Consider the following 18063-nt stretch of genomic DNA (forward strand, 5'->3'; position numbering starts at 1 on the left):
CTTTTATCAATATATAATCATGATTTTGGTTCTTTTAACAATATTTGACACAATGTGTATTTTGTTTGACTCTAATATAATAATCACAGCTCTTTTTGCTACTATTTGCCATATGCAGAAAATTGAAACTGGGTCTCTTCCTTATGCCTTATACAAAAATTAACTCAAGATGCATTAAAGGCTTAAATATAAAACCCCAAACTATAAAAACTCTAGAAGAAAATCTGGGCAATACCATTCAGGACATAGGCATGGGCAAAGATTTCATGACAAAATCACCAAAAGCAATTGCGACAAAAGCAGAAATTGACAAATGGGATCTAATTAAACTAAAGAGCTTCTGTACAGCAAAATAAACTATCATCAGAGTGAACAGACAACCTACAAAATGGGAGAAAATGTTTGCAATCTATCCACCTGACAAAGGTCTAGTATCCTGAGTCTACAAGGAACTTAAATTTATAAGAAAAAACAAACAATCCCATTAAAAAGTGGGCAAAGGACACGAGCAGACACTTCTCAAAAGAAGACACATATGCAGCCAATAAACATGAAAAAAAGCTCAACATCAGAGTAATGCAAATCAAAACCATGATGAGATACCATCTCATGCCAGTCACAATGGAGGTTATTAAAAAGTCAAGAAACTACAGATGCTGGTGAGGTTGTAGAGAAATAGGAATGCTTTCACGCTGTTGGTAGGAATGTAAATTAGTTCAACCACTGTGGAAGACAATGTGATGATTCCTCAGAGATTTAGAACCAGAAATACCATTTGACCCAGCAACCCCATTACTGGGTATATACCTAAAGGAATAGAATCATTCTGTTATAAAGACACGTGCATGCGTATGTTCATTGCAGCACTATTCACAATAGCAAAGACATGAAATTAACCCAAATGCCCAACAATGATAGACTGGATAAAGAAAATGTGATAAATATACACCATGGAATACTATGTGGCCATAAAAAGGAATGAGATCATGTTCTTTGCAGAGACATGGATGGAACTGGAAGCCATTTATCCTCAGCAAACTAATGAAGGAACAGAAAACCAAACACTCCATGTTCTCACTTATAAGTGGGAGCTGAACAATGAGGACACATGGACACAGGGAGGGAAACAACACACCCTGGGGCCTGTCAAGGGAGGGAGAGCATCATGATAAATAGCTAATGCATGCTGGGCTTGATACCTGGGTGATGGGTTGATAGGTGCAGCAAACCCCCATAGCACATGCAACAAACCTGCACATCCTGCACATTTACCCCAGAACTTAAAATAATATTAAAAATATAGCTCAATCATATAGGGTTTTGTGTAATGAATTGTTAAGAATAATTTATAATTAGGCCGAGTGTGGTGGCTCACGCCTGTAATCCCAACACTTTGGGAGGTTGAGATGGGTGGATCAATTGAGATCAGGAGTTTGAGATGAACCTGACCAACATGGCAGAAACCCATCTCTACTAAAAATACAAAAATTATCTGGGTGTGATGGCACGTGCCTGTAATCCCAGCTACTCAGGAGGCTGAGGTGCGAATTGCTTGAACTCGGAAGGTGGAGGTTGCAGTGAGCCAAGATCACGCCGCTGCACTCCAGCCTGGTGTGGAGTGAGGCTCTGTCTAAAAGAAAAAAAAAGAATTTATAATGAACACATCCATTATGTGCAAATAGTCACCTCTTAAAGGGGCTCATGATATGATTTCTGCCTTCACAACTATGGAAATTGGAGTGTCTATCTGTAGCTACCCTCACCCCCCCCCAAAAAAAAAAAAACTTATGTCGTTTCTTTTTGAGAAATAATGACATTGTAAATATTTGCATGACTAAATAAAGGTGGCAGAAGGTAGGTAACAAAGGATAGGTGATTCAAAAATGAGAAAATAAAAGATGGTTTACAGAAGAACTAAAAGAGAATGTAATAAAATATAGGTTAATTCTAAGTGCCTTTTAAAAAATGATATTTTTTCTTTTCTTTTTTTCTGTAAAGCATTTTGTAACTAGAAAGCAGAAATAAATAGTACCTTTCAGAAAAGAAAAACTCTGTTAGCAAGAACACAGGACTGGTTATGTGAGAAGAGGCGTCATTCCTGCAAAAGCCCTATCCTGTATGGAGAAGGACAGGGTTAGGAGAAGGCAAAGGCAGGAAGCAAGGACTCTTGCTCTGCCCTGACTTGGCCAGTGGAGGCAGCGAGGAGCTGAAGATCATTCCTTCTTTCTTTCCTTCCCTCTCCACAGGCAGCTCTGCAGGGAAGTCTGTGACTGCCTGGCCAGACTTAGGGCTCACGTTCTGGTCAGAGTCATGGCATCCCAGTCTCTGCTGCCTGTCCTGGTTCTCTGTGTGCTGCTGCTTCAGGCCCAGGGAGGATACTATGACAAGATGAGGATGCAGAGTAGGTGATGGGCTGCTGGATGGGTGAGGGGGAGTTGGGTAGGGGGAACGGAGGAGATGTGTCCAGTCTGAGTAGGACCTAGGAGCTGGAACCTTTCTGCATATCCAGCTCTGGCCACAATGCTGTGCAGACTCTGGACTGTCCCAAACCATGACCCTCCAACCCCTTTACCTGGCCTTGGGATCAGTAGCGGGAATGAAGGGGGAACCTACATCTTTTGTTGTTTGCTCCCAATACTTAGAGACAAATGGTACATCCCATAGTGAAAGGTGTACCAGGACTGAGAATCCAATGGGAAAGCAAGACAATTATTCTTTGATTTATGCACATCTGTGAGCAGTAAACATCTAGAAGTGGTTATGAGGGTAGGTGTAGGTGTAGAAATGGGTATAAGTGTAGGGTAAAAAGGACATAGAGCAATGAAAAGTTGGGATATACAGGGCAAAGTTAAGTGTATCATCAAAGGAGCCAGGAGAGTGGTGGTGGGAAGGGATATTAGGGACAGTGACAGTGAGGAGAGGAAAGGGAGGGATGAAAGGCAAGTTCATCTTCTTGTCTGGGCTCTGCAAATTCTGGAGAATAGGGGAGGGCTTGGAAATGTCTCAGGCTTCTTTGAGCTCTCAGGGTCAAACTGTAGATTCTATGGGGGCAACTTCACTAAGGTGACTCCTATGGGAGTGACTTCACCATGATTAATGGGGAGACAGAGTTCTGAATGCAAGTGTATGGTGAGGGTCCAGGAAACCCAGGCATTGAGGTCTACTGGGGTGAGATGCAGAGCAGGGAGACAGAATTTAAGATACTGCCAATCACTAGGATTGGTGATGGGCCAGAAGGAAGTTCCCTGAAGAATCCAGGAGAGTTGTAGTGGTCAGGGGGGCCTTGGTTCTGGGGCCATGGAGGAACTTCAAGCTTGAGAAGGGTGCTCTGTAGGTGCATGGTTTCATTGACCCTGCTTCTGCACCATTTCAGGAATCAAGGTCTGTGAGAAGCGACCCAGCATAGATCTATGCATCCACCACTGTTCATATTTCCAAAAGTGTGAAGCAAATAACATATGCTGTTCAGCCTTCTGTGGGAACGTTTGCATGAGCATCCCGTGAGTGGGAGAGTGGGCTGGGATGTGCATCCTGCTCCCTGAACCCTTCCATCCGAGACTGTGCCCACATCCAAAGCGCAACGACATCAAACCATTAGCACAAGAACGTCAACAGGAATGCCACCCTCCCTGCTGTCTGAACTCCCTGTCCCTGTCAAATAAACCAGAACAAATGCCCAGGTATCCTGCCTCTTTTGCTGCCACTACAGGTGATCATTGAGAGCCCACTGTAGCCCCCACAGGTGCCCCGCTTGTCTTGTGTCCTGGTCTTCAATTTCTCTCCCTGGTTATGCTTCTCTACCCTCCCTCTTCCTCTTTGGCCCATGTATCCCTGCCAGCCCTCAGGAGGCCCAGCCCCTTGCTGTTTTGCTCACTGAGCCAGTACTCCCAGGGGGAGGAACTGCTCATGTGCAGCATCTCCTGATGCTAAGAACATTTCTCACCCTGGAGTCAGAAGGACCCATTAAGCATGAGATGGGTGGTAGTTAGAACCCGAGGTGAAGAGTGGGAGGCCTCCAAGCACTGCTTTGGTCTCCTTAGCCTTGGTGCACCCCCACCTCATGCTCCCCAATCTCTTTCTAAGCTTCAGATTGCTCTCTCTTTACAATGAGGATAATGAGTCCCAGGAAGGCCAGCGACATGCCTAAGGCCATAAGAGAGTGAGAGGATATGATGTGGCCGGAAGAGAATGTTTCCTCTGGGCTCACTTTTTGCTCAGTTCTCTCCATTACCTGAGACCAGAGGCATCCTAGTGAGAGTGAGTGCCTGCACCAACCCCAAACTTCCTCCTATCCTGCACCCACCAACATGGCTACTCCTCTAATGGGACCCAATTTGGGTCTCAGGATTGAACACTCCAGCACTTTCCATTAACTGGATAGTCCCTATCTTTCCCAAGCCCTCTTCCTTAGGGGCTCATTCTCTTTTCTTTTGATCAAGAGGAACACCAAAGGGTGGGAAACAGGTGGTTCATGCTGCTGTTGCTAAGGAGTAATTGACACAGAGTGGCAGTGGATCTTGCCTGTCATCCTACTGTGAGTTAGTGGAAATTAACCACTGTGGTACAGACTCTCCCTTACTCTGCAATCGCTTCTCCTCTGAAGTGATCCTGGGGCTAGATCCAGGGTTGGGTCACATGTGGCTAATCAGAACACGGAGTCAAATGTGAAGAAGTTTCAGGAGGACAGGCCATGCCCAGAGGCAGGTGTGCAGTGTTATGCTCCAATCTAGTGCTTCTTGCTGGGCTGTTCGATGAAAGAGACATCAGAGAAGAAAACTTCCCGCATCAGACCAGAGGCTGTGAGCCACCTCTGAGACATCACCAGGCTCTGGGTATCTCAGGTTTGTCTTCACCTTTCTCAAGAGCTTTTCTTGGACAAGGGAGTCTTAGAAAAGAGATCATCATCAACCACCAACATAGACATCATCAGAGGTAGGTGGGCTATAAGGGCATGGTCTCTAAGAGATCTTATTTGGTGCTTCCTCAGATAGCCTCCCTTAGCAAGCGTCATCTCAGGCCATCTCCAAACACTGCTAGGAGACACTATTAAGAGAGGCAAATTTACCTGTCAGGGACCGTATAGAGAATAACCTCCCCCATTCAAGTTCAGTGCACTGTACCATGTGGACATGCCATGGGTGTCAGGTTGACCTATTCCATGTCACTGGCGTGAGCATCATAGACTATGAATTTTACTGGAAGCAGTTGCTCTGCTTTCTTCTAATCACTGGTGCCCTGACTTGTGTTTTGGAGAGCTCTCTGGACAACTCACAGTGCCCCAGGGAACTCAAAGCTGAAAGGAGTGCCCATTTGGTTATGACTGTGTGCTCTCTCTTCTATGAAAACATCTATGTGCTCTCATATTGTGTAAAATAAGGTAGTGAGGACTCTTAGAAGAACATGAATGTCTTGGAGGCAGAGGAAGAAGCAAAGGCAAATTTTTCCAAAATCTGGATCTCCAAAATGTCAAATTCTAGCCTGAAAAGAATCAGAGATGAGGCCTGTTGTGTTTGAGAGCAAACACATAGTCTTATGGTTGCCACTGCTTTTGCATTGTTTGTTCTCTTTATATCTCCTAGGCTGTGTTGCTTTTCGAAGTGAATGTAAATGGGAAGACTCTAGAAGGATACTGCCATCTCATGTATGCAACATGACACTGATCTGTCCCTACCTTGTTTCTGTACTTTGGCTGCATTTGATGCTCACAGGTGGTTCTATACCAATGTCGTCACCAGCAATGTTTGTCCCTCCCCTGCTTCTGTTAACAGTCTGCATTATTCCAAACTCAGAATGCCTAATTCATGAACTACAGGATTATTTGAAATGTAAAGTTGCATTTGGTGATTGTGATTTCTTCCACCATGAAATGCATGTTGGCACAAAAATAGAATGTTCATGCTGTGAAAGATTCAAGGGAAGTCTCCTATCCAGAAGTTATTGTTACCAGGCCTAAAGGCTTACCCTTAGATGATATCAGCAACATGTTGAAATAGGAGACTCATGACTCTCCCTTCACCCACAAAGAAACAAACTGAACAAACTATTCAGTGATTGATTCTCTCTGAAAAAAGTCAGAAACCAATCGAGAGAGTTCTACACACTGGGCAACTGAGAAAAAACATCTGCATCAAATGAGTGGGAAAAGCTGAGGTGCACTCAGGCATGAACTTCACCTTGGACCCTGCCATGCAACCAGGAAAGGAATCCCTAATACACAACTTCTCCCTGTAGAGAGGAGGGTTTGGGTCTCACATATAGTACTTTATCTCCGAAATTCCCCATGGTTCGGCTCAATTAATCAACTCTGGAAGTGGAGGGGATTAGGAATATGTAAGTCTTTGTGACCTACAGGAAAAAAGCAGTGGTTTTATGCTGCAGAACAAGAACTTCCAGGGGCCTCACTCTCTGGAGGCAGTGCAGAGAAGGGCTTAAAAAATGCAGCTTCTTGTTTTTCTCTGGGAGGGGTTTATGACACTCTTCTAGGGGCTACTTGGTGCCTGGGCTTCTAATTAACTTGCATTAATTAACTTGCATTGGGGAGTTAAAGAGGCAAATAGCCTGCTGGTAGCCTCAGAAGCAGATCGGCACTTCCCAAGCCTTTTTCCCTGGCTCACCCCAGTGATAACTCCAGGTCTATTACTCCTTCTTGAAGAGAGTTTGTCCACATGTAGAATGCCTCAACTTTTGCAGCTTCTACTGGAAGGATTGCACTCTAAAACTCCCAGCTGTAGGAGCAGAGAGGACTAGGCATATGAGAATCTCTCTAGACCACAGACAAAAATGGTAGATTTATACAGGTGCACATGTACTTCTGGGGGCCTCAAAATCTTCGAGCAGTACAGAAAAGTACATTAAAAATGCTGTTCCCTGTTTCTCCCTGTGAGGGGCTTATGCCATGCATTGAGTGGCCCAACTTTTATAGCAGCTACCACCTGAACTGAAACCTCCTAGCTCTAAGAGTTGAAGGAACTATGCATATGCAAGTCTTCCCAGATCGCATACAAAGTTTTTTTTTTTTTTTTTGACAGAGTCTCGCTCTGCCACCCAGGCTGGAGCACAGTGGCATAATCTTGGCTCACTGCAACCTTCACCTCCTGGGTTCAAGCGGTTCTCCTGTCTCAGCCTCCTGGGTAGCTGGGACTACAGGCATGCACCACCATGTCCGGCTAATATTTTGTATTTTTAGTAGAGACAATGTTTCACCATGTTGGCCAGGATGGTCTTGAACTCCTGACCTCAAGTGATCCACCCACTTCAGCCTCCCAAAGTGCTGGGATTGCAGGTGTGAGCCATTGCACCCAGTCAAAAAGGTGGTTTTAAATGGGCATAATAACACTTCCAGGGGCTACATCTCCTGGGAGCAGTGCAGAAAAGGGACTAGAATGCTCAGCTCCTATTTTCTCTCTGCAAGGGGTTTCCTGCTTACTCTTTTGGTGGCTACTTGATGACCTTGCTTTTAATGAATTTGCATTGAGGACCTAAGGGGAGAAAGAGTAGCTCCCTGTCATCCTGAGCTTGAGCTAAGCACTTTCTGACCCTTTCCTTTGGTTCATCCCAGTGATAAATCCAGTTGACCCATTCTTCCTGGAAGAAGTTTGTCCATGTACTGACTACAAAAACTTCTATAGTTTCCATCCAAGGGACTGTCTCCTTATCAATCTAGCTTTGGGGACTAATGGGGCTTTGCATTCCCAATAAGACTTTGCATTCCTAAGTGGCCTGGGACTACAGAAAACAAAGACATGGGCATACAACGGGCCCACTTTCAGCGTGTATTAGTCCATTCTATCATTGCTGTAAAGAAATACTCAAGACTGCATAATTTATAAAGAAAAGAGGTTTAATTGGCTCATGGTTCTATGGGCTATACAAGAAGCATAGCAGCATCTGCTTCTGAGGAGGGCTCAGGGAACTTTCACTCATGGCAGAAGACAAAGCCAGAGCAGGAATCTTCACATGACTGGAGTAGGAGCAGAGTGGGGGAGGTACTATATACTTTTAAACAACCACATCTCATGGTAACTCACTCACTATCATGAGAATAGCACCAAAGAGATGGTGTTAAACCATTCATGAAGGATCTACCCCCACGATCCAATCACCTCTCACCAGGCCCACCTCCAACATTGCGGATTACAACTTGACATGACATTTGGATGGGGACACAGATTCTAACCATATCAAGCAGCTCTCTCTCCAGGATCAGAGGGTGCAGTTTGAACACAAATACAGGCATTTGTCACAGATTATCTCTCCAGCTTAGTGCAGAGAGAGGGAGAGATAAATACCGGCACTCACCTTCACCATAGGATGGAAGAAACTGGAATACTCACCACCCTCCCCCTGCCATACATGCAAAAAGACAGAGAAAGTTTTAAAAACAGTGAGGAAATAGTGAATTGTTACACACAAGAGAGCTCTCCCTTAGATTATCAGCAGATTTTTCAGCAGAAACTTTGTAGGCCAGAAGGAGGTGGGATGTTATATTAAAAATCCTGAATAAACCAACCCTGTCAACCAAGAATACTATACCCAGAAATCTTTTCTTTCAAAAATGAAGGGGTGATAAAGACTTTCTCAGACAAACAGGAACTGAGACAGTTTATCACTACTAGACTTGCCTTGCAAGAAGTGTTAAAGGGAGTTCTTCAAACTGAAGAAGAGGACACTAATTAGTGACTGGAAAACATATGAAAGTATAACATTCACTGATAAAAGTAAATAATTGTGAAATCCAAAATACTCTGATACTGTAATGGCAGTGGGTAAATAAATTATATCTTTAATAACATTAAAAGACAAAGCTATTTAAAACAATGAAACCTGAAATAATTTGTTAAGGGATACAAATTATAAAAAGATACAAATTGTGACATCAAAAACTTAAGACAAATTTTCTCTTGTCTGAGGCCAGCTTGCCTTCTCTTCATTCTGGGTTCCACTATTACCTAAAGAGTGTCCTTAGTGCCTGCCTCACAGCCCAGAACAAGGATATGAGCTGCAGAGAGTGACAATACAAGAAAGGCTACTCTGTGGATGTGTCTCTGGTGCAAGAGCTGGTTTGCCTGGTCCTGGAGAATTTTCCCAGGATGGGGAAAACCATGTGCTTCTTAATCCTTCCCTGATATCTCAGGACTAAAATAGGAAGTGATGTCAACAAGATGGCAAAATAGATCTCCTGGGATCACTCCCTGACACTAAAATAAAATGAAAAACTATTCAAAGACAAGAATGCCACCCTGAATACACCAGAACTTGAGAAGTGGAGAAACCTCTTGGACTCATAGAATTGAGAGAAACAGTGACAGGTAAGAGAAACGGTCATTTCGACCTGTGCCACCCCCTCTCCCAGGCCATCATAATACCACTCACAGAGAACTTCCCTAGACCCAAATTTGCTGAGATGAGAAGAAGGAATTGGAGGTGGATATTTGATCTTCCCACTTGTCTAGGAATCTTAATGTTAAGTCCACTCCAGTTTCATCCCACTAGAGAACCAAGATGGCTGAACAACCTGGGGTGAATTGGGGACAAAGAGTAGGGCACTGATTGCAGCAACTGGCATGTGGATCTTGGTGGTTGTTCAGTGCTTTGATCAGTGGGGATGCCACATTGAAGAGACTGGGTGGGGCCAGAGTTTTGTAGGGGACAAAATTTATGGGAAGGCCCAAATCCACAAGCCCAGGGGCACATGTGAAGCCTTTCCCTGGCCCACAAACAACCAAAAGGTCAAGATTTTCAGTACCCACCTAAGTTTTTCCCATACTGAGAAACAACAGCAGGGCAGCAATATAGTTCCAGGGCATTCAAGCTCTGGTGCTCACTATAAGTTTTCCTCATGCTGGGAAACAATGACAGGGCAATGAGTTAGGTCCAGTGTAATGTTTTAGTTCTGATGCTCACTATTAAGCCCTCTCTACAGTGTGAAGCAACAACAGGCCAATGTTTAAGTTCTAATACTAAGAAGTAAAGGTCTAACACCATCAAAGAGCACCTGCAAAAACTGGAAGAGTTGGCAGTCTCCTCAAATATGCAGGCATCCATGTAAAGATACAAGGATTGTGAAAACTCAGGAATATTCAATACCATCAAAAGAAACCAACAAAGCTCCAGGAATGGTCCCGGAAGAATTGAAGATTTATAGAAACAATGAAAACAAACAAACAAACAAACAAATAGAAATGCTAGTAATAAAGAATAAAATAATTGAACTGAAAAACTTACTAGAAAACTTCAACAGCAGACTTGAGCAAATGGAGGAATTAGCAAGCTTGAAGACAGAACATTTGAAATCACCAATCAGAGGAACAAAAAGAAAAAACAAAAAAAAGAATGAAGAAGGTCTACAAGAATTATGGGACATCATCAGGCAAATTAACCTCTGCATAATTGGAATTCCGGGAGAAGACAAGAGAGAAAGAGGCCACAAAGCATATTTAAAGAAATAATGGCTGAAAATTTCCCAAATCTGGAGAAAGATGACAGCATCCAGGTGCAGGAAGCTCAGAAGTCACCAATGAAATTCAACCCAAACAGGAAATCCACAAGACATATAATAATAAAATTATCAAAAATCAAAGACAGAAAGAATACTCAAAGTAGGAAGAAAAAACAAACATATTACATTAGATGAAGGCTCAATATGGCTTTCACAGAAACCCTGAAGACCAGATGACAGTGGGATGTTATATTCAAAGTACTGAAGGAAAAACCTGCTAACTCTCAAAAATCTACCCTTTAAACATGAAGGACAGATTAGAGACTTTCCTAAACAAACAAAAGCAGAGAGAATTAACCAACACTAGATTTGTCTTACAAGAAATGCCAAAAGGACTGTTTCATGTGAGGGCCATATGTGCAAAGTGGCCCCCAAATGCTGAAGGAGCCAAGAAACCAAAAAACAACCAGAGAAATCCAGTTTGTCAGTAAAGTGTGTTTTTACTAGAGGAACTTACAGACAGGTATCCTATGTTGAACTGGAAGAATCAATATTGGTAAAAGGTCCATCCTATCCAAAGTGATCTACAGATTCAGTGCAATCCATATTAATATTCTAATGTCATTCTTCACAGAAATAGAAAGAAATAATCTGAAACTTCATATGGAACCACAGGAGACCCAGAATAGCCAAGGCCAACTTTACCAAAAAGAACAAAGATAGAGGCATCACACTGCTGGATTTCAAAATATATTACAAAGATATAGTAATAAAAACAGCATGCTATTGGCATAAAAACAGACACATCAACTGATGGAATAGGTTAGAGATTTCAGAAATAAGCCCATACATTTATGGTCAATTGATTTTCAACAAGGACCCAAAGAACACACAATGGGGAAAGGACAGTACCTTCAATAATTGGTGTGGGCAAAACTATATCTACATGCAGAAGAATGAAAATGGACCCTTATCTTACCTCTTATACTAGAATAAACTCAAAATCAATTATAGACTTAAATGTAAGACACGCAACTGTAAAAACTACTAGAAGAAAACATAGTGGGAAAGCTTCATGACATTGTTCTTGGCAGTGATTTCTTGGATATGATCCCCCAAAGCACAAGCAACAAAAGCAAAAACAGAGAAATAATATTGTATTAAACTAAAAGGCTTCTGCACAGCAAAGGAAACAACACAGTGAAGACACACCCCACATATTGGGAGAAACTATTTGAATGATAAATCAGATAAGGAGCTAATATCCAAAATATGTAAGAAACTCAAACTACTCAAAAGCAAGAAAACAAATAACCCTTTTGAAAAAATGGGCAGAGGACCTGAATAGACATTTCTCAAAAGAAGACATACAAATGGCCAACAGATATATGCAAAAATGTTCAACATTTCTTTTTATTTATTTTTACTTGTTGCTGATAAAGCTCAGATCAACATTTTTAATCATCAGATAAATACAAATAAAAACCACAATGAAATATTACTTCACGCCTGGTAGATTGGCTATTATCAACAGTATGAAAGATAAATGTTGGCAAGTATGTGGAGAAAAGGGAATCCTTGCACACTGTTAGTGGGAATGTAGATTGGTACAGCCATTTTGGAAAACAGCATGGAGGGTCCTCAGAAAATGAAAAATAGAATTATCATGTGTTCCAGCAATCCCACTTCTGAGTGTACATCCAAAGACATTGCAGTCAGCATGTCAAAAGATATCTGCACTCCAGTGTTCACTGTAGCATTATTCACAATAGCCAAGATATGGAATCAACCTAGGTATTCATCATCAGATAGATGGATATATAAAATGTGGTATATATAGACAATGGACTACTATTCAGTCTTAAAAAAGGAAATTCTGTTATTTGTGACAACATGGATGAACCTGGAGAACATTATGATAAGTGAAATAAGCCTGGCACAGAAAGGCAAATTATGCATAACCTCACTTACATGTGGACTCTGAAATTAAAGTCCAGCTCACAGAAGTAGAGAGTGGAATGGTAGTTACCAGAAGCTGGAGGAGGGGGTGAACTGGGAAAGGGATTCTGTTGATGAAAGGATATGAAGTTTTGATTAGACAGGAGAAATAAGCTTTAGGGGTCTATTGCACAGAATGGTGATTATGATAAATAGTAACACATTATATATTTTAAAATTACTAAAAGAGTAGATTTTAAATATTTTTACCACATTATAAAAGAAAACTATGTCAGGTGATAGATTTGTTAATTAGCTTGATTTAATCATCCACAATGTAAACATGTCAAAACATCACATTGTACCTCAGAAATATATATCATTATTATTTGTCAATTAAAAATAAAATTTAAAGAAGGAATTGGATTCAACACACTGGCAAAAAAAGTTGGTACAACACAAACTTACTCAAAAGTTTAGTAAATTTTAAAATTTACTAAAAATTAAATTAAAGTTTTAATTGCATGATTCCTTTGCTCTCCACTTTGTGTACTATTACTATTAATTACTGATAATAAATCTACTTGAGATGTTGTTAAAAAACCACATCATTTAGCTCACTTAATTCTAACAGTAGGCAATGAGATATACTCTATTATTACAGGCATACCTCATTTTATTGTGCCTCTTAGATATTGCAGGTGCAAATTGAAGATTTGTGGCAATCCTGCCTTGAACAAGTTTATCAGTGTTTTTTTTTTGTTATTGTTATTTTTTTTGAGATGGAATCTCACTCTGTCGCCCAGGCTGGAGTGCAGTGGCACAATCTCTGCTCACTGCAAGCTCTACCTCCTGGGTTCACGCCATTCTCCTACCTCAGTCTCTTGAGTAGCTGGGACTATAGGTGCCCGCCACCACGCCGGGCTAAATTTTTGTGTTTTTAGTAGAGATGGGGTTTCACCATGTTAGCCAGGATGGTCTCGACCTGCTGACCTTGTGATTCATCCACCTTGGCCTCCCAACATGCTGGGACTACAGGTGTGAGCCACCGCTCCCAGCCTTCAGTGTCATTTTTTGAAAAGTATGTGATCATTTAGTGGCTCTGTGTCACATTTTGGTAGTTTTCATAATATTTCCAACGTTTTCGTGATGATTGTATCTGTTATTATGACGTGTGATCAGTGGTCCTTGATTGTAATTGTTCTGGGGCACAGTGCCCGTAAGATGATGAGCTTAATTAATAAATGTGTGTCTTCTGACTGCTTCACTGACCAGCTTTTTCCCTATCTCTCTCCCTCTTCTTGGGCCTTCATATTCTCTGAGACACAACAATATTGAAATTAGACCAGTTAATAACCCCGCAATGGTCTTCAAGTGTTCAAATGAAAGGAAGAGTCACACATCTCTCACTTTAAATCAAAAGCTAGGAATGATAAAGCTTAGTGAGGAAGGCATGTCGAAAGCTGAGACAGGCTGAAAACTAGGTCACTTGCATCAGTTAGCCAAGTTGGGAATGCAAAGAAAAAGTTCTTGAATGAAATCAAAAGGGCTACTCCGGTGCACACACGAATGATAAGAAGGAAAAACAGCCTTTTGCTGATATGAAGAAAGTTTTAGTGGTCTGAATAGAATGGCAAACCATCCACAACATTCTCTTAAGATAAAGCCTAATCCAGAGAAAGACTATAACTCTCTTCAATTCTATTGAGGCTGAGAGGTGAGGAAGCTGCCGAAGAGAAGTTAGCAGTGGTTGGTTCATGAGATTAAGAAAGAGGCAATTCCCATAAAATAAAAGAGCAAGGTGAAGCAGCAAGCAATGATGTAGAAACTGCAGCAAGTTACCCAGAAGATCTAGTTAAGATAAGTGATGAAGGTGTCTACGCTAAACAACAGATGTTCAATGTGGAGGAAGCAGCCTTCTGTTGGAAGAAGATGCCATCTAGGACTCTCTTAGCTAGAGAGCACAGGACAACTCTTGTGTTAGGGGCTGGTGCAGCTGGTGACCTTAAGTTGAAGCCAATGCTCATCTACCATTCTGAAAATCCCCAGTCCCTTCAGAATTATACGAAATCTATTCTGCCTGCACTCTAGAAATGAAACAACCAAGCCTGGATGATAGCACACCTATTTACATGATGATTTATATTAAGTCTGTGTTCGAGACCTACTGCTCAGAAAAGAAGTTTCCTTTCAAAATATTACTGCACGTTGACAATGTGCCTGGTCACTCATGAGCTCTGATGGAGATGTGCAAGAAGATTAATGTTGTTTTCATGCTTGCTAACACAACATTCATTCTTTAGCTCCTAGAGCAAGGCGCAATTTTAACTTTCAAGTCTGACTGCTTAAAAAATACATTTTATAAGGCCATAGATGCCATAGATAGTGATTTCACTCATGGATCTTGGGAAAGTAAGTTGAAAACCTTCTGGAAATAATTCACCATTCTAGATGAACATTCATGATTGACAGGAGAAGGCTAAAATATCAATACTAAAAGAAGTTTGGGAGAAATTGATTCCAACTCTCATGAATCACTTTGAAGGGTGTAAGACTTCAGTGGAATAAGTAACCTCGGCTGTGGTGGACATAACAAGAGAACTAGAGTTAAAGTTGAGCCTGAAGATGTGATTGAATTCCTGGAATCTCATGATAAAACCTGAATGGATGAGAAAATAATGTGGTTTATTGAGATGGAAACTTCTCCTAGTAAGCATGCTGAGGAAGGAAATGAATGGTTGAAATGACAACAAATGATTTAGAATATCACATAAACTTAGTTGATAAAGCAATGGGAGGATTCGAGAGGATTGACTCTAATTTTGAAAGAGGTTCTACTGTGGGCAAAATGCTATCAAACAACATTGCATGCTACAGCACAATTGTTCATGAAGGGCAGTCAATCAATGTGGCAAACTTCATTGCCTTATTTTAAGACATTTCTGCAGCTACCCTAACTTTCAGTAGCCACCACCCTGATGAGTCAGCAGCCATCAACACCAAGGCAAGGCCTTCCACTAACAAAAAGATTTTGACTTGCTGAAGGTTCAGATAATCGTTAACATTTTTAGCAATACAGTATTCTTTTTTTTTTGCCTTTCCAACTCTTAGGCTCAAGGGGTACATGTGCAGGTTTGTTAGATGGATAAATTGTGTGTTGTGGGAGTTTGGTGTACAGATAATTTTGTCATCCAGGTAATAAGCATAATCTACGATAGGTAGTTTTTCAATCCGACCCTCCTACCAACTTCCACCCTAAAATAGGTCCCAGTGTCTAGTGTTCCCTTCTTTGTGCCTGTGTGTACTCAATGGTTAGCTCACACTTATGTGAGAATGTGTGGTATTTGGTTTTCTGTTCCTGCTTAATTCGCTTAGGATAATGGCCTCCAGCTCCATCCATGTGTCTGCAAAGGCCATGATCTCATTTTTAAAAATAGTTGTGTAGTATTCCATGGTGTATACATACCACATGTTCTTTATCCAGTTCACCATTGATGGGCACCTAGGTTGGTTCCACGTCTTTGCTATTGTGAACAGTGCTGTGATGAACATATGCAGGCATATGTCTTTATGGTAGAACAATTTCTATTCCCTTGGGTATATACTCAGTAACGGAATTGCTGGGTCAAATGGTAGTTCTATTTCAAGTTCTCTGAGAAATCTCCAGACTGCTTTTCACAGTGGCTGAAATAATTTACACCACCAGCTGTGTATAAGCATTCCCTTTTCTCCACACCAGTCATTCCTACTGGTGTGAGATAGTATCTCATTGTGGTTTTGAATTGCATTTCCCTAATGATTAGTGATGCTGAGCATTTTTATCATATGCTTTTTGGCCACACGTATGTTTTCTTTTGAGAAGGGTCCATTCATGTCCTTTGCCCATTTTAAATTTTTTTGTTTGTTTTTTGCTTGTTTGTTTTTTGCTTGTTGATATAAGTTCTTTATAGATTCTGGATATTAGACCTTTGTTGGATGCATAGTTTGCAAATATTTTTTCCCATTCTGTAGGTTGTCTTTTACTCTGCTGATAGTTCCTTTTCCAGTGCAGAAGCTCTTCGGTTTAGTTAGGTCCCACTTGTCAATTTTTGTTTTGGTTGCAACTGCTTGTAGAGTTTTTATCATGAAGTCTTTGCCCAGGCCAATGTCCAGAATGGCATTTTCTAGATTTTCTTCTAGGGTCTTTATAGCTTTAGATTTTACATTTATGTCTTTAATCCATCTTGTGTTGATTTTTGTATATGGTGAAAAGTGAGGGTCCAGTTTCATTCTTCTGCATGTGGTTAGCCAGTTATGCCAGTAGCATTTGTTGAATAGGAAGTCCTTTTCTCATTGCTTGTTTTTGTCAGCTTTGTTGAAGATCAGATGGTTGTAGGTGTGTGGTTTTATTTCTGGGTTCTCTATTCTGTTTCATTTGTTAATGATTCTGATTTTGTACCGGTACTATGCTGTTTTGGTTACTGTAGGCTTGTAGTACAGTTTGAAGTCCAGAAGTATAATGCCTCCAGCTTTGGTCTTTTTGCTTAGAATTGTTTTGGCTCTTCGGGCCCTTTTTGCTTCCAAATGGATTTTCGAATGGCTTTTTCTGATTCTGTGAAAAATGTTGTTGGTAGTTTGTATACAGGAATAACATTGAATCTGTAAATTGCTTTGGGCAGTATGACTATTTTAACAATATTGAACCTTCCTATCCATGAGCATAGAATGTTTTTCTGTTTGTTTGTGTTGTCTCTGATACAGTGTTTTATAATTCTCATTGTAAAGATCTTTCACCTCCCTGGTGAGCTGTATTCCTAGGTATTTTATTCTTATTGTGGCTATTGTGAATGGGATTGCATTCTTGATTTGACTCTCAGCTTGGATGTATTTCTCTGCATTTCATGTGAGTGAAATGCTACTAGAAATGCTGCTGATTTTTGTACATTGATTTTGTATCTTGAACCATTGCTGAAGCGGTTTATCAGATCTAGAAGCTTTTGGGCAGAAACTACAGGGTTTTCTAGGCTTATATTGTCTGTGAAGAGACATAGTTTGACTTCCTCTCTTCCTATTTCGATGACTTTTATTTCTTTCTCATGCATGATTGCTCTGGCTAGACGTCAATACTATATTGAGTAGGAGTGGTGAGAGTGGGCATCCTTGTCTTGTTCCGCTTCTCAAGAGGAATGCTTCCAGCTTTTGTCAATTCAGTATGATGTTGGCTGTGGGATTGTCAGAGATGACTGTTATTATTTTATGGTATGTACCTTTGATGTCTGGTTTGTTGAGGGTTTTTAACATGAAAGAATGTTAAATTTTATCAAAAGCCTCTTCTGCATCTATTAAGATGATCATTTTTTTGTAAAGTTCAGTTTATGTAATGAATCACATGTATTGATTTGCATATGTTGAATCAATCTTGCTTCCCAGGGATAAAGCCTACTTGATTGTGGTGAATTAGTTTTTTTGGGGGCGGGAGGCGGGTATTGCAGGGAGCTCCCAACAGGAAACAATGTGGTGGATTAGCTTTTTGATGTACTACTGAATTTGGTTTGCTAGTATTTTGTTTAGGATTTTTACATCTATGTTCATCAGTGATACTGGTCTGAAGTTTTCTTTTTCTGTTGTGTCTCTGCCAGGTTTTGATGTTAGAATGATGCTAACCTCATAGAATGAATTAGGGAGGAGTCCCTCCTCCTCAATTTTTT

The 18063-nt window shown here is 41.0% G+C and overlaps 1 protein-coding gene across 1 annotated transcript; it reads left to right on the plus strand.

Annotated features, from left to right (window-relative positions):
• The first annotated feature begins 2256 nt into the window (after positions 1–2256).
• Positions 2257–3673, plus strand: WFDC10B (WAP four-disulfide core domain 10B). Its single transcript, XM_025400268.1, has 2 exons — positions 2257–2401; positions 3374–3673. The coding sequence occupies exons 1-2, from the start codon at positions 2311–2313 to the stop codon at positions 3502–3504; spliced, it is 222 nt and encodes a 73-aa protein (XP_025256053.1). The 5' UTR covers positions 2257–2310; the 3' UTR covers positions 3505–3673.
• Positions 3674–18063: the final 14390 nt, after the last annotated feature.

Source organism: Theropithecus gelada, chromosome 10 (assembly GCF_003255815.1).
Source record: "Theropithecus gelada isolate Dixy chromosome 10, Tgel_1.0, whole genome shotgun sequence".
In the NCBI taxonomy this organism is placed as follows: Eukaryota; Metazoa; Chordata; class Mammalia; order Primates; family Cercopithecidae; genus Theropithecus; species Theropithecus gelada.

What these genes read in the sequence shown, in the direction of transcription:
- WFDC10B (XM_025400268.1), top strand. Translation starts at nt 2,311, where the DNA reads ATGGCATCCCAGTCTCTGCTGCCTGTCCTGGTTCTCTGTGTGCTGCTG. An exon ending in TGACAAGATGAGGATGCAGA is followed by an intron (nt 2,402 to 3,373) that starts GTAGGTGATGGG and finishes GCACCATTTCAG; the next exon opens with GAATCAAGGTCTGTGAGAAG.